A 16967-nucleotide genomic window follows, 5' to 3' on the forward strand; every position below is an offset into this window, starting at 1 on the left:
TTGGTTTTTGTTAACAGGTGTTTATGAGTCGAATCCTTGCAATGCATATGAAATCAATCATCCACTGATATGAGAGCTCATCATTTGACATGAGAAATCGTTGGATCAGCTGCCATGCTGATTAGAATTGAACAATATGATGCATATCCAGGACCTGTAGTTTTTCACTTCATCTGAGGGAGGATGCAGGGTCAATCTTCGAATTCTATGATTTATCCATAAGAATTATCTGATGGAGCAAAATATATATGTTGAATATACACATGATATGAGCAAAATATCTTGTGTTTTTTATTAGGAAGTATGAGTGATTACTATCACAAATAGGATCAATGTAACCCCCTTGGACAAGAAAATGATCTTCATAAATAGCACACATTCAAGGCCTTAGGTTAAAAATGGTAAAGTGAGATTCAGCAAAATTGTAAGCTGCTCAGTGAGTATTCTTTTAAGGAATCTTGAAATTTAACTGGCACCTTGATACCATGTTCAATTTTATGTATGATATGAAGGTATTAGGAATCAGCTGTAGGTAAGACAACTAGCATTGGAATTTTTCTACGGAAGTTAGCTATTGCCTCCTGATTTGCTAAGGATAAGCCTTACGATTATCTATCCTTTTTAATTGATTTAGGAGAAGCTTATTCCAACTTGACATAAAATGAAAATAAAATGGAAAATTGAAGTTTGTTCAACAGGGAGATATCCCTTTTTCTCATCTGATACATTTTTCATTATACATGGTGACACTTGTAGGATTGACACTTTTCCTTAATAAGTTTTCGTCATTCACCTGTGTATTTTTTCAATACCTTTTGCATAAATTCTTGTCTAAGGACGTTAAGGTTGTTGTGCCTACCAGAATCGAATGTTGACAGTTGAATGATGCCTTAGTAATTCTGTGGTCTACTAGATTTTCTGACAAGTCAAGAGCATGAAGCAAATTTTGTAATAGCACGAGTAATGTCAACGTTTTGTCTTTGTTGTCCATAGTGAGAATATATGCTACATATCTTCATTCCAGAAAGACAGGAAATATATATGGATAAATGGATTATCTGAAGCACTTATAATTTGCATTGATATTGCAAAATTCAGTATTCATCGAAGTTGGTAATTGTTTTCTATTGAATTTGATATCAGTCCCACTTTAATAATTTGGAAATCTTTCTTACTTTGGTTAAAAGCCTTCTTTCATTTATCAAAGAAGTGATTTGCTAACACTTATCCTTCATAGTTATTTGAAGTTTGATCTATTAACACCTCAACTCTTTGGATAAGGTACACATGCACATCAAGTGTTTGATGTAATTCCTCATAGATCCTAATATGCCATTTGAATGATACAAGGTATTTGTGAATGACCAATTCCTCAACTGGGATCCCGAGCATCGAATCAAAGTTCAAATTGTCTCTGCAAGGGCCTATCATTCCCTATTCATGCACAACATGTAAGTGAGAAATACTACTAATAAGAATGCTAAAGATGCTCTTCAATTCCATAGTTCGACAGTTATCCAGATAAGTCATCTTTGTGTTGGTTCTGTTCATCTTTAGTAGTGAATCATAGTTGTGTTAGTAGCAGGCTGGATCATACATATGCATATATTAGTGTTAGTGAGCTAACTAGCTCCTCTTTCTCTCCTTAATGTCAAGGGAAAACATGTAAACTAGAAGAAGAAAAACTCTCTTTTGCATGAAATAATTGGAAGGATCGCAGGTGCATCCGTCCTACGCCTGAAGAACTGGAGGAATTCAGTACTCCGGACTTCACAATTTACAATGCTAACCAGTTTCCATGTAATCGATACACACACTACATGACTTCAAGGCGGCAGTTCAGTCAGGAGGCATGTCGTCTACTCATTCCTCTGTCAGAAGCGTTTCTTTTTTTTTAGGCCATCGCTTCTCTATATTCCCCTTATTTTGCAATTTGTGAGGTTGAACTATGGAATTTTAATCAATTATGCTTGGATTTTTCTAGGTCGTTACTGTTGTGGCTACATTGCTTGGGCTGGAGAGGTAGGCATGTAAAATTGTTTGATGAAATTCCCCAGTGTGTAGTTATTGTTATTCCCTTCAAGGTCTTGTAATTGAAGTGTACTAACTTAATTGTGTAGGGGATTCTCTGACTCCATCTTTGGCATGTTTGTTGTATTTGCTACTCTAATTATTGTACGATGCTCAGGTAAACTAGTTTTCTTTTTTGGTTTATGTTCTATAGTCCTTGTGTATGCCATGATGGTAATTTGCAATTAGACTCTATTCATGTGAGTTGACTTTGTATGAATCTGGAAAATGTTTTTTCTTGGGAACTGTGTTAGCCATATTTATCATCGAGGAATATAGTTGAATACTGTTGCCTGAGAGTTAGAATTGGTTTGAGTGAAGCAACTGATAATCCTACAAACTTCTAATGGTTTAGTCTGTCATTGCCATGGGCTAGAACAATTTAATTAGTTTGTTTGCCATATCCATCTCCTGCGCTTCTAGAAGAAAGCTTGTATGATGAACACAATTTATAGCAGAGCTTGTGAAAACAATTAGTTTAAAGTCGTTTCTTTCTCAACCGACTTGTAGACAAAGAAAATTGGTCTTGTTTGGTTAGTGAAAGTTGTCAGATCGTTGTCGGAAGAACTGGCATGAACACTCTTACTAACCAGACTGGCGAAGTTACAAGGTGATCTTATACTTTTATTCCATCTTGTTGTTGATGATAAATGTTAAAGTGCTCTAATTTTGAGAAAAATTTATGCTTGACTTGGACTTCTTTATTTCTTCTTCTAACTCTTGACATTTTGTATGGCCAATAAATCATTTGCAAGGGATGTTCAATCGAACTATCAGATTATTAGAAGCATGTATCGAGCCCATGTAAGTCCATTTGCATGTCTAAATATCATTTTATTTCTCATTCAGCCACAATATTTTATTATTATTTTTTTGATGCCAGATATGTATTTGACGGTCAATCTCCAGAGCTGAAGAAACAAGAACTTGCCAAAAAGCTAGTCTTTACAGTTTTGTCATTGTTCCCCTCCTTTTTTTTTTGCAAGATAATGATAATCTTTAAGCTTATTTTATTCTTTAGATATTCAAAGAGGGAAGATGCAACTAACGATCTTAACACAACAATTGAGGTCATTGCTTATGCATAACAAGTACTTTTATTGGGACACTTTAGTGTGCTAGAATTTCTTTTGCTGTCTTAGTTGCTTACATTTGCTGTTTGCAAACTGGTGATCTGGAGGGAATTGAAAAGTATAGAAAAAGGACTGTCAAGGTAATCTTTGATATTGTTATTTTATTGGAAATTACCATGAGGATCTTATTGAATATGATGCAATCAGCATGAAGTCAGCATGCTGATTGTCTGTTTTCTTCATATGTAACATAGAGTTTCTTTAAATATATTTTGAACTTTCAAAAGTGATAAGGTAAAATGAGGATCTTATTGATTATGATGTAATCAACATGAAGTTAGCATGCAATGCGCAGCTCTTTGCAAAAGTGACAAGGTAAAATGATGCAATGTAACACAATCTATTTTATTTTTTAAACTTTAATATCCTAAACGTATTTGTTTGTTATCAATCTCTAGGTGTTTGCGGTTGCCTCAGAAGACATGGATACTTTAGCTTTTGGGGCACTGAGGTTTCTCCGTCATTTAATGGATCCTAGTTCCAAAAAAATCTTTGTGATGGAATTATTCTGCTTATTGCTAATTGAATTACTGTATTTATCCTCATCCTTATTTTTCAGGTTCTTGAAGAGCTAAGACTCACTATGGATCAATTCATTGATTTGTGTATTCTCTCTGATGTGATTATTGTGATATCATTAAAGGTAAACTTTCTTATGAGATATTGTACATTCAACAAGTTTAACATACAAGGCTAGTACTCTACTGCTTACTGTTTATGAAATTTGATAACTAATGTTCATTCAAATCTCTAGTATGATAATGCTTGTGTAGTTGAATATGGTGCCAGTGCTGCAACTGTTCCATGTCTATGTTACTTAGACTTGATATAGTGTTCAACATGAGTATGCATGATCGCAATCTCTGACATGACTATTTTTACAAATTGTACATGTGTTCAATAGGATTAGTGATTGTTCACTCTTAGTGTCACTATAGACATTTTTCCAGGAACAAAGCATATATCAAATTCCTTGTCTGTTTTCAACATTTGTCTAGACAAGTTCTTGTCATTTTGTCAATCCTGCCTATAACTCAGCAAGTCCGCATCCTAAATAGACATTTGAATAGTTGATTTGTTTCTTTTATCCTGGAATTGCTTGTATTGCATAAGTTTGTATTGCATAAGTTAAATTCTAAGACTATAAGTTGGTTATATTGCTTGTATTTATGTAGATTTATATGAATAAATCTAAATCAGAATTCTGGAATTTTGGAATTGAGTGTCATCATGGAATTGCTTTATATTAGAGCTATGTGAAATCCTGAAATTTCTTGTATTGCATAAGTTTGTATTGCATAAGTTTTATTTCTTAGACTATAAGTTGGTTATATTGCTTGTATTTTATGTAGATTTATATGAATAAATCTAAATATGGAATTGATAAGTTTTGTTTAATTTTCCTCTTGCAGGTACGTAACTCGGCCAATTCGTGAGACTTGAGATTTTTTATGCAAGGAGTGAGCTTTGTTAGGATGTAGCTTGCCTTGCTAATTTGTAAATTAAAAGTCATATGGAGAACAACAAATGGAAAACATATGATTTAATGTATATGGAGAACAGTAATGGAAAACATGTGTATTTTGATGAGTAACAACTCATTTTGTATATTTTTGTAATATATGTGGCTACAAGATGAATTATATATGGATGTTTGTTTTGGATTTAATCTAGTAAATATTTAGTTTTGTATTGGTGGTTTGCTTATATTAAAATAAGATTAGTGGTTTGGTATTAATGAACATTAAAGACAACAGTTAAAAATGTTGTAAAAACTAGGTAAATCACAACGGAATTTTTTTGTAAAAAGTGATAAAAGACAACGGTTTTATCTATTGTAAAATATATTAAAACTGTTGTAAAAAAATAAAACGAGTCAAATATTATCTACCACAACAGTTTATATCTGTTGTAAAAAAAGTCTACCACAACGGTTTATTCCTGCTGTTGAAATTATCTACCACAACGGTTTTAAAATGTTGTCGTATCCTTCGTAGCCAAATTTTGAGCATATAAACAACAACGGATAAAAATCGTTGTCAAATGTCTACAAAGACAACAGTTTCAAAACCGTTGTCGTAGGGCAATACATTCTACAACACCCTCAGTTACAACGGTTTTTTGACCCTACGACAACGGATAATATCCGTTGTCGTTTGCAGTTTTTGTTGTAGTGAATGCCTTGTTACATTCCGCGTCCCACTTGATTTTTGTCACGCGCCATAGGATCTTGAAAAATGGATAACTCCGGTCGGACGATTTGGAGATGAATCTTGATAACACAGTGATCCGTCCGATCAGCTGTTGGGTCTCCTTTAAGCTTTGGGACGGGGGCATGTCTTGCAGCGCCTTCGCCTTGCTCGGATTTGCCTCTATTCCTCGCTCGATCATGATGTATCTGATGAAGCGGCCACTCTTTATCCCGAATAGACACTTGCTTGAGTTCAACTTGATTCCGTATGCCCTTAGAGTTCAGTAGGTTTCTTAATATCTTTATAAAGGTTAGCGACTCATAGTGATTTATTAATATGTCATCGACATATACCTCCATATTTTGGTTGATCTACCGTTGGAACACCTTGTTTATCAGTCTTTGATAAGTGGCATCGACGTTCTTCAGTCTGAACGATATAACGTTGTAACAGTAGGTCCCGCCAGCCATAAGGAAGCTGACTTTCTTGTGATCTTCCTTGGCGAGCGACCTTTGATGGTAGCCTTGGTAAGCATCAAGCATGCATATCAACTTGCAACCCACCATGGAGTCCACCATTTGATCTATTCGAGGCAGAGAATAAAAGTCCTTTGGGAAAGCTTTGTTTAAATTACAAAAGTCGATACAGACTCGCCACTTGTTACTCGACTTGGAGACTAGAACGACGTTGGCTAGCTAGCTCATAAATTGAACCTCGTGGATGTGACCGACTTCCAACAATTTTCCTATCTCCGCTCGGATGATCTGATTATGCTCCGAGCTGAAAATCCCTCTTCCTTTGTTTCACCGGCCCAACATCCGGTCGGATGTGAAGCTCGTGCTGAGTCACGCTCAGTGAGATGTCCGGGAGCTCGTGAGTTGACCAGGCGAACACATCGTGGTTTCACCTAAGGCAGCCGACCAGCTCTGTCTTCCTATCATTTGTCAAATCAACGACAACAAAGGTGATGGCTTCTGATCGGCTGGGATGGATCTGAACCTCCTCTTTTTCATCATAGACCAGCGCAGAAGGTTCCTTTATGATTGTATTTACCTCCAAACACTGAGTCTTTTGAGTAGCCTTCGCTTCGGATTTAACCATCTCGACATAGCATTACCGAGTGGCTAATTGGTCACCTTTGACCTCGCCCACCAAGTTGTCCACCAAAAACTTGATCTTCTGGCAGAAAGTGGACATTACAGCTCGGAACTTGTTTAGGGTCGGTTGGCCCAATATTACATTGTAGGTGGGCAACGCATCCACCACGATGAAGTTTGTAGTCATTGTCCTCCTGAGAGGCTCTTCTCTAAGCGATATGGTCAGCTGAGCCTGGCCGATCAATAATACTTTATTGTCTGTGAATTCGTACAACGGGGTCGTCATAAGCTGTAAGTCACTTCGGTCGATTTGTAGCTGGTCGAACTCCTTTTTGAAAATGATATTCACTTAACTATATGTATCCATGAAAGTTCGGTGAATAGTATAATTAGTCATGATCGCTCAGATGATTAAGGTGTCGTCGTGAGGGATCTCAACTCCCTCTAGGTCCCGAGGATCAAAATTGATCTCTGGTTCGCCGACCTTCTCCTTGTTCCATCCCACAACATGTATCTCCAATCGTTGGGCGTGCGACTTTCTTGCTCGGTTGGAATCATCGTCGGTTGGTCTTTCGATGATCATTATGATCTTGCCCTGAGCAGCATTGCTTCGGTTTTCCTCCTCCCGGGTCGAAGGTCAAGCCCACTAAGCAGGAGCTCGAGCAGGACTTGTATTTCCTTTTCGTTGAGGCTGACGACGCTGCTCAGCTGTCGGCCTCTCTTCTCCCCTTTACCCATCTAATCGGCATCGATGATGCCGATCGGGAGAGGGTGAATGACGATAATATCCCGAAGGAATCGGTCGGCTTGAAACTAGCCTCAGGTCATAGCAGTCCCGTGTGTTGTGTGTCGCCGAGCGATGGTATGAGCAAAACAATGGTGCCCACGGCCTGCTTTTGTAGCCTTCGGCCGCTCTACTCCCACATGTTGCACTGCATGGGCTTAGGGCTCCTGGTGCGACTGTGTTGCTCTTGATCGAGGGCCCTTTGGTGGCTAATGGTTATTGGTCGGTCGTCGTTCATGGGGAACAGTCTAATCGGCGGGCACTTTCTTCCTTCATGCTGCTTGGGTCTCCTCCACATTGATATATTCTGTGGCACGCCTGAGCAGGTGATCGAAATCTTTTGGTGGCCTCCATATGAGTGAATTAAAGAATTCCCCTTCGGTAAGCCCCTGCGAGAAGACATTTACCAATACTTCTAGGGGTGACCGATGGGATATCTATGACCACTTGGTTGAACCGCTTTGGACCCTTGCTTCATAGTAAACAAATTAATGCTCGTCTTCTGGTGGTGGCGACTACTGGCAAAATGATGCAGGAACACTGTTCGAAAATCCTTGAAGCTGTGAATTGATCCGATCGATAGTTATCTAAACCATCGTTATGCTGATCCCAAAAGGGTGGTGAGGAACACTTGATACTTCATTCCATCAGTGTACTGATGAAGTGTGTTCGTGTTGTCAACCCTGATCAGATGGTCCTCTGGATCGATTGTCCCATTGTATTCCCCGATCATCAATGGAGTATAACGTCGGGGTAGTGGGTCGTCTAGGATCCCCTGAGAAAACTGTCGGTTGATCCATTCGGGAAAGTTATCTATCCTTGGTGCCTTTCCCTTCCGCCTGTCCCAGATGGGCACGTCGTCCGAGGAGGATCTTTGCTCCCTATCCGTTCGGCCTTGTTCCTTTGAAGAAGTGTGGAACAACGTGTTAGGGTTGCAAGGTTACAAATATAGTCCCATATTGAAAACACATGGGAAAGATCATGAGTTTATAAGAGGAAAAGATATCTCCATTGGTATGAGGCCTTTTGGGGAGAGCCCAAGAGCAAAGTCATGAGGGTCTAGGCCCACAGTGGACAATATCATACCATTGTGGAGATATATATATTCTTTTCGATCCTACACAACTCTCGATGAAAGGGAATCAGTGCATTTGGTGCATCCCCGTATGTGTCGGTCAGTTTCTTGTTTTAGCCCCGAATGGATATATTCTTCGCTCGATCTCTATATCTGGCCTGCTGTCCCGCTATTGACGTCGCGGGTTCATTTAATTGGCCCTCGACCATCGCCTACTGTTGTTACTCCACCATTTTGGCAGTTCGAGCTTGTATCAGCATGTCCAACTCCTCTTTTGTCAGGTCACAATCGTGAGTCGTCCAACATCCTCCATCTCCACGTCTCGGATACAGATTACTTTCCCATAGACGACGCCAATATGATCCTATCCGAAAATGGTAAGGACGGTTGGCTGGGGATGTGGCTCCTTGGTTAACCGCGTGAAGACTCCGCTCCACTCAGCAACACAATGAACACCAGTGCCAGGTTAGGGAAGGGGGCCCCGACATTGGCCCTTCGACACTTAAGTCAGTACTAGAATAGTAGAAAAATGGTGAAGCAATGTAGCAGCAATGAGAGCACAAGCACAAATAACATATATCATATACCTTCACCGATGCATGAACCCCCCTTTATATAGTGCTCCAGTAAGTGATGTGCATGCTTCTCAAGGCACAAACACATTTTCCAACTATCCTATGAAAATACATGTCAGGAAAGTGTCTCCGACATCATATCTTAACAGAGTGTGCAAATCTTTGACATGACAGTAGAAGCCTCTATCGTACGATTTGCCTATTGGTCATGCCCTGTTGTCAACGACACTACCTCCTAGAAGGATATTACGAGATATGCGAGGATCCCACTGTTTTGGTCGAGTGGGTGAGCCTCTCGGCTAGGATTCCTTGTCTGGTCGCTCAAGGCTCTTCTCCATAATCACTCGGCGCAATAGGTTGTTTCTTGTCCGATCGGACAAGCGCTTTGGTCGGCCTAGCATTCACCTCGTCAGTTGTGAGCATCTGATGTTATTTCTATAATGATCTCGGCCAGAAAAGTGATCTACTCAGATGAGCCCCCTAATTGGCAGTTAACGTCGACTTTCGCTCGGCCAAATTTGATGAGCCCGTTGATTCCCTAGCATTGATCATCTTAACTTTAATCGCCTTAACTTTGACTTTCTTATCAATCACCTTTTCTACCTCTGACTCAACCTTGGTATGTCCCTTTTACTACTGCTTCAACTCCCATGGTCAAAACTAAGTCGATTGATGTTCTTTTCTATAAGAAAATAAAATTTATATATTTTACATATTAAAAAAAATAAAAATAAGTTTTCAAACCATTGGTTGACGTCGACGGATTTCTTTGTCGAGTCGGTTCACGGTTGGCCCACCTTGAACTACCTCCTAATAAAGACCCTAGCTAATTAACTATATTAGTTTACCAACACGTCCATCCGCCCAGGTGATCTGCTTGTCCTAGTCCGTCCTTGGACCAGGAGTAGTTATTAGAAGGATTTAATGATCTCTATCTATTTAGTAGATAAGGACCATCAAATCCCTTCAATCAGTATAGTGGATCAGAACTTGGTCCACTTTTAGCGGACAAGAGGATTTGGGTAGAATTTCGTCTCGAAACATTGAGTGGCGATGACCATGTCTAAATTTTAAAATATTTATTAAAACTTACATTTATTTGATCAATTTAAAATTTTATTTATAAATATTGATAAATATGTGTTTCAAAGTTTAAGCTTATTTATTTGATGTTATATAGATTGAATAAATACATAAATTTTTATCAAGTTGTTGTAGTGGTAGTTATTACTCATTAGCTTATTATGTCAGTCCAATAACTCAATTTTTTTTTCAATAATAATTATCTCCTATCCCTTTTTTTTGTCTTTCAATTTTTCAAATATAAAGAAGCTTCATTTAAGAGTAAATTGAAATGCCGAGGATTATTGCGAGAAAAGTTACAAATGGAGGGTTGAAATGAAATGTTTCCTCCTCCGCAACCGCAAGATTCGTCTGAAATCTCGCAAGCGCGTCCGCCGCCTTCCACACGAGGAGAAAGCTCCCGGAAATGGACATGGCCGGCATTTCATCACATTCCCCTCTTATACCCCTCCCCCTTTTCCCATTCGCCATCTTCCACAAACTCCTTTTCGATCCATTACGATAAAGCTTCACCTCGCCTGAAAGCACAATATGGGCGTCCCCAAGGTGGTCGCCGACCTCCGGCTCCGCTGCCCGCAGCGCGCCGTCGTCGGAATCCTCGCCTTCGAGGCCGCCTCTGCCATGTCTCGCCTCGTATCCCTCCACAGATCCCTAGCCGAGGACGAAGTCCGCCGCCTCCGCGCCGACATGCGCTCCCCTGGCGTCGCCTACTTGACCTCCAAAGATCAGATTTTTCTGCTCCGCCTCGCCTGCGCCGAGATTGTAGGCGACCTCGACTTGGCCGCGGCCGCCGTCTCCCGCCTCGCGCCACGCTGCCGCGACCCCCTGCTCCGCTCCTTCGACCGCTTCTACGCCAACCTCAAGGCCGGCGGCGTGTTCTCTTTCCTCATCGACGCCCGGGCTGCCGCCGACCTCGACCGCCTCGGCCTCGGCTCCACCGCGAAGCGGACGGAGAAACGGGTGAGGCGGATGGAGCGGTACGTGGCGGCGACGTCGCGGCTGTACGCGGAGATGGAAGCTCTTAATGAGCTGGAGGCGGAGGAGAAGCGCACGCAGAAGCAGTGGCGCCGGCACAGCGGTCCGATTCTCGTCCAGAAACCGATGCCGGTGCCCGACTCGGTTCACTTCAAGCTCCGGTCGCATGAGCATATGATTCGCCGGCTAAAGGAGGAATCTTTATGGAACAAGACCTTCGACAAGGTTGTTGAGCTCATGCTCCGCGCCGTCATCACCGTCTTCGCCAGAATCTGCTCCGTCTTCGGCTTGTACGTTCTTGGTTTGCCGTCTTCAGGCCAATTCAATCCCAATAACCCCTGCAAGCACTCGTCGGGTCCTCTGGAGCGGCGTGTGGTGCCGCAGCACCTTCCGTTTCTTCGGAACTCTTCTCCGATCCTGAGCACGCCGCCAGGAATAGGCGCACAAGAAACGCCCTTCGACCGTCTGAGGAAATTCCTCAAAGAGAGCCCGACCACCGTCGGCGGGTCGGGGCTCGCGTTGCGGTACGCCAACGTGATCTTGGCCGCGGAGAAGTTCTATCAAGAGCGAAACAGAGTGGCGTCAGCGGCGGCGGAGCAGTCGGAGAGAGATGAATTGTACGAGATGCTGCCGTCTGGGATGAGGGCGGCGGTGAGGACGAAGCTGAGGGAGTGTTGGAGGAGGGAGGGCGCGGGGTTTCCGGCGGCGGGGGATGGCTCGTTGGCGGAGGGTTGGAAGGAGGCGGTGGCGGCGATCCTAGAGTGGCTGGCGCCTGTGGCACACGACACGGTGCGGTGGCAGGAGCAGCGTAGCATGGAGCGGGAGCAGCAGCTCTGCACGCGGCCTCGGACTCTGATGCTACAGACGCTGCACTTCGCCGACGGCGACAAGACTGAGGCGGCCGTGGTCGAAGTGCTCGTCGGCTTGAGCTGCATGTCGTGGTACGATCACCGCCGGCGAGGATCGATCAGTGCCTAAATGACAAGTCAACCACGCAATCTGCAAGTCAAATCACCAGATGTTGCAAATCTAGTTGTTTATCGATCGTGCCTATCAATCATTTATTCAAATCACAAAAACTCGGCAATTTAACTTCTTTAAATTATAAAATTTTATCCTTTTCTTCGAATTATCACTCTTTAAATCAGTCCTAATTCTAAGCGGAGACATTGTGGGACCCACAGGCGACATCAGCTCGTTTGTCTTGACTTTGACCATAGCATAAAGTCAACGTTTGTCACCTTGACGGCTTTAGTTTTATTCTCGAATAGGACCGTGCCACGTAGATCCGATAGGTAACGACGTCGACGACGGAATCGTCTAATGTAGGTCTTGGTTCACGAGGATCCGCCATTGATGCTTCTCTAAGCACACCATAAAAAGCCCCAATTCCGCTCTCTTACCGTCCCCAAATCCCACCTCCCAATCCATCTCCAGCTCTATTTCTGGCTCTGCCTTCATCCTCGAAATTCTTCGATCGCGAATTCAGCTAGCAATATTGTCCATTTCCTTTTTTTTCTTGAAGAGTTTGTGGTTCTTCGTTCGATTCATTTCTTCAGATTTGGAATTTGGAGGCTTTGTTTCCATTTTTGGTTCGTCTTGGAGTTAAAGATTGGATCTTTGTCGTTGTTTTCCATCGATTTCATGCCTTCTTCCTGGGCGGCGACGCCGTCGTATTGGTGCTACCGCTGTAGCCGCTTTGTCCGGGTGCGGCGAGAGGACGTCATCGTTTGCCCCGACTGCGACGGCGGGTTCCTTGAGGAAGTTTCATCTCCCCCTCCGCGCATCCCCCCCGCTGGCTCTCCCGGTCGCCGACAGATCCCCTCCCCAGGCCTTGGCACAGACGGTTCCGTTACGGCTCCTCCTCCATCACGGACCTCCCAGCTCAGATTCCGCCGCAACCGCCATGGATCGGCCGGGGACCGGTCGTCCCCTTTCAACCCCGTCATCGTCCTTCGCAGTCCTTCCCAAGGCGGTCACGATGAAGAAGGCGCGGCCGCCGCCTCCAACAGCTTCGAGCTGTACTACGACGATGGCTCCGGCTCCGGTCTCCGCCCCTTGCCGGAAAGCATTTCTGATTTCCTGATGGGGTCGGGCTTTGACCGCCTCCTCCAGCAGCTTGCTCAGATCGAGATCAACGGAACAGGTCGCGAGAGGCCTTGGGAGCACCCGCCGGCCTCGAAGGCCGCCATAGAGTCAATGCCTACGGTACAGATCGTCGATGATCACATTGGGAAAGATTGCCATTGCGCCATCTGCATGGACCCCTTCAAGCTCGGAGCTGAGGCCCGGGAGATGCCCTGCAAGCACATCTATCACCAAGATTGCATTTTGCCTTGGCTTTCGATGAGGAACTCGTGCCCCGTTTGCCGGCACGAGATGCCGGCGGACGAACTCGACGAACAGCCTGAGATATCCGGCAACGACGAAGAGACCGTCGGGCTAACCATATGGAGGCTTCCCGGCGGAGGCTTCGCTGTAGGGAGGTTCGCCGGCGGCAGGCGAGCAGGGGACCATGAATTCCCTCTTGTTTACACTGAGATGGACGGTGGATTCACCAACGACGGAGCACCAAGAAGGATCTCATGGACCTCAAGGCGCAGCACGCCGAGGGAGAGTGGGGGCATCTTCCGGTCCCTCCGCAACTTCCTCTCATTCTTCAGGCCATCGAGGCCGAGCTCGGAAGCTACTCCAGCATCCTCCGGTAGGCATCTCAGAAGCTCAATTTTCAGGAGGAATTCACGAAATTGAAGCACCATTTTGGGTAAGAATTCCAGTGCGATCGTTTGGTGATGCCATACAAAGTCGGCATCTTCAGCGATCGATTGCAGAAAATTCTATGATTTAATTCAAATAAAATCTTAGTGGAAGAAAATACAAGGTGGCCATTTTTGCCTGATTTAAAGTCTTAAAACATCAATATTCAAAAACAATAAGATAGTTTATCGGACAATATTCAGTTTGAACAGAGAGACAAGCTTCAGAGTTCAGACTCAAAACATTATTTGCTTGCAGCAATGGTTGACCAGGAAAGCTGCAGGAAGTCAGAAACCACTGTAAGGCATTAGGGTTTTCAAAGCTTGATTCTGATCTTCTCAGTGATCATTTCAACATTATCTAAGTTAAAATATTTGTAGACAGAAGAACATGAGAACCATGAGTTCCCAACCAGGAGAATTAATTAAAGAGAAAAAGAGAAGTAGATCTGTAGCTGGCAAATTATTGTGTTCAACTTTGAGCCAAACTTGCATGATCAGTCAAAGTATTGGATGCAATTTCTCTTTATTGAGTGGCCTCTTTATTTTGTTCTTTGCAAATTGCGAGTAGTATAAGTTCTCTCTTGGTGGTGCATCATCTCTCTGTCTTTGAATATTTGAAAGGTTCTACTTGAAATTATTTTTTAATTAATGGTGTTTTTACAATTAACTCTACTATTTTTTTTTACCCAATCATTTGGCCGTGGGGCCAGAAGGGGCAAAGAGGAAAAGTGGCCGTTGCTTGCTGGGCCCCGAATTTAGTTTTTAAATAACCAACCCCGATATGCCGCTTGGTGGGCCCCGCTGCTTGTCCTGGTTCGGCAGCCCCATCCTGCACACGTGTCGCTGTCTGGGTGATGGGAGGGTTGTCAACCCGATCGCTTCCTCCTCCGTGAATCGTCGTCGATGGATGAGCGGCCGAATCCCTCGCCGATCTTCAGGTTGCTCTTTGGATTGATTGTTTTGTTTGTCGTTTGCTTGATTGCTCGAGTTTTTTTTTTTGATGCATCGATTAACTCTCATTGATCTATCTGTTCCTTGTTATAAAATTGGGGAAAACACTTGCCTAGATTTTAGTTTTGTCAGTATTTTAGGTCATTCTTTGCAACGATCTAATTGCTAAAAGAAGGCTGCTTTGGACTTCGACTGGTTGCAAATATCGAATAGTTAAAATATGGATTTACATTCAAATGGTTAGTAAAATCTGCAGCCGTATCAGATGCGCGATGAGCATTTTTGTTAGGAGTCTAAGTGAGTGTTTGGTGCTGAATGTAATTTTCTTTTCAACGACAAATGGAATCCATTTTTTTACATTCGCATATTGGAAAAGTGGAATGAAAGTGAAATCTCTCCCTTTTTCTGAAAATTTGAAACTTAGATCACTAGTTCAATGGTTAGACTCTTGATCAATTGGTCAGACAGCATGTCCACTCAAACATTGACCCAATCAAGTGGCCTTAGCTAGACCAATCTACGTAAACCAGTCAAATTGCAAATCCATTCATTTTGTTCATAAATTATGCATTTGAGTGATGATGATGCCTTCATTCAAAACATTGAAGCTGGAGTCTAGAGAGCGGCAATGTCCAGTAGCATGAGTTGTAGAACTGAGGCATGGAGGACTAGTTGCTTGAAATATTGAGAGCTGAGAAACAAGAAGAGATTTCTACGGTTTCTCCTAATGCTAATTCATTTGTGTGTGAAATTTTTGTTTAATAGTCTTTCCTTCGATCTTGTCATTGTTGAGGGGAGGGATCCTGATTTGCAAAGATGATTCTTAGATTCTAGTTTGCTCAATGTTATTCCACCCTGAATTTTAGAAACAAACCTAAGTAGCCTTGCTGGTTTTTTCTCTGAGTGAATGAAAACATTAAGGTTCCCTGTTGAAGTATTTTTATCATAGATTGTGATTGATTATCAGCTATCAAGAACTGACTCTGACCTCAATAGGAAACATGGCTGAGGAAGTCAAGTAGGATGGATTTCGAACAAGTTACGTCAGGTCCAGTGGGGTTTGTCCAAGCTCTAGGGCTAGTTCAGCTGAATGAGATGAGTGTGGGTGCTTGATTAACGATCAGACTAAAAAATGGAGTTAAGAGAGGTTAAAGTTTAGGTGTCTCAAACTGAAGTCACTAGTGTTTATGAGTTGGAGAAAACTCTATGGCCTTGCATTCTGTCAAAGATACCCAAAGGAAGGCATTTTACTTGGGGATGTTCTTACTGGCATTAGCGCATTTGATATGAGATACTGAATTTTTTCCTTGTTACACTACTTGTGTTCCTTTTCGACTTCCACTCCAGCAAGGGCATCATCACTGATCGTTTCCAGCTGAACAAGAAAAGAAAACTAACGAGTGATCTTGAGAATTCACCTTTGCCATTTCCTAAGCACAAGTTTGGAGATCGGTTTAGGAGATGTGATCCTGGCAGGGACCAATGAGACAAACGATGCCTCTAACTGGATCAGTGTGACGGCTACTGAAGAACCGAGGGATGATGGATCAGAAGATCCTGAAGAATCTCACCCCGATAGTAACAGTGTAAGCGAAGGCTATGACACTAGCCACACCACCATGACACTAGACCTTGACTTAGCTGAGGAGTCATCCGAGAGAATGAATTTGAATTCACCCTCCACGCCTAGTTTGAAGAACATTGACCCAAACGACCTCGATTCTTTTGCCACGCTAAATGTTGAGGATGCCAAACAACTTGAATCAGTCTACAGAGGGATAGAGAGGCAGCTTCCTGAACCTGAGGACGATGCTGGAATCGAGGATTTCTTCATCTATTCTAATGATGTCGCACCACATGCCTTCATAGTTTCATCCCAAAGATTACTAGATGGACAAGGTAACTAATTTGCTCTTGTTCCTTTTGTATTGTGATTTTGGATGGAATATCAAGGAAATTATTTCTTGTAGATTCTCGATCAAGGACAAGGAAACCACGGATCGATGAAGAATTTGAGCAATATTTTTCGATGCTGATGCTCTAGCAAGGATGTTTTTTTCTTGAATAAACAGGATGTTGTAACCTTTAGAGTGGCATTGTCATCATGTGCTATTGTAAGTGTATTTATTAAAATTGTCGGTGTAAAGGGAATAGAAGTTGTATTTTATCAGTAAATTTAAATTGTAATAAAGAAAAAAAATCAATGCGAAAATCAATTAAAGATTTGTTTTGAATAAATTTGGTGTTTAATTTGAAAAGAGTTTATTTATGTT

General features: G+C 42.5%; 2 protein-coding genes and 2 long non-coding RNA genes across 4 annotated transcripts; all 4 read left to right on the forward strand.

Moving 5' to 3' along the window:
* The first annotated feature begins 1261 nt into the window (after positions 1-1261).
* LOC122017421 lies at positions 1262-2856 on the forward strand. The gene is made up of 3 exons (XR_006121346.1): positions 1262-1281; positions 1351-2022; positions 2121-2856. It is a non-coding gene; the product is annotated as an uncharacterized LOC122017421 (long non-coding RNA).
* Positions 2857-3085: 229 nt separating this feature from the next.
* Positions 3086-4768, forward strand: LOC122017769. Its single transcript, XR_006121451.1, has 4 exons — positions 3086-3518; positions 3602-3654; positions 3763-3846; positions 4616-4768. It is a non-coding gene; the product is annotated as an uncharacterized LOC122017769 (long non-coding RNA).
* Positions 4769-10540: 5772 nt separating this feature from the next.
* On the forward strand, positions 10541-11962 carry LOC122013692 (protein PSK SIMULATOR 1-like). The gene has a single exon (XM_042569928.1). The coding sequence runs from the start codon at positions 10541-10543 to the stop codon at positions 11960-11962; it is 1422 nt and encodes a 473-aa protein (XP_042425862.1).
* A 308-nt stretch (positions 11963-12270) lies between these two features.
* On the forward strand, positions 12271-14269 carry LOC122014847 (probable E3 ubiquitin-protein ligase RHC2A). Its single transcript, XM_042571305.1, has one exon. The coding sequence runs from the start codon at positions 12629-12631 to the stop codon at positions 13733-13735; it is 1107 nt and encodes a 368-aa protein (XP_042427239.1). The 5' UTR covers positions 12271-12628; the 3' UTR covers positions 13736-14269.
* Positions 14270-16967: the final 2698 nt, after the last annotated feature.

The sequence above is a fragment of the Zingiber officinale genome, chromosome 8B (assembly GCF_018446385.1).
Source record: "Zingiber officinale cultivar Zhangliang chromosome 8B, Zo_v1.1, whole genome shotgun sequence".
In the NCBI taxonomy this organism is placed as follows: Eukaryota; Viridiplantae; Streptophyta; class Magnoliopsida; order Zingiberales; family Zingiberaceae; genus Zingiber; species Zingiber officinale.

Coding starts and splice junctions, on each gene's coding strand:
- LOC122013692 (XM_042569928.1), top strand. CDS start 10,541: ATGGGCGTCCCCAAGGTGGTCGCCGACCTCCGGCTCCGCTGCCCGCAG.
- LOC122014847 (XM_042571305.1), top strand. CDS start 12,629: ATGCCTTCTTCCTGGGCGGCGACGCCGTCGTATTGGTGCTACCGCTGT.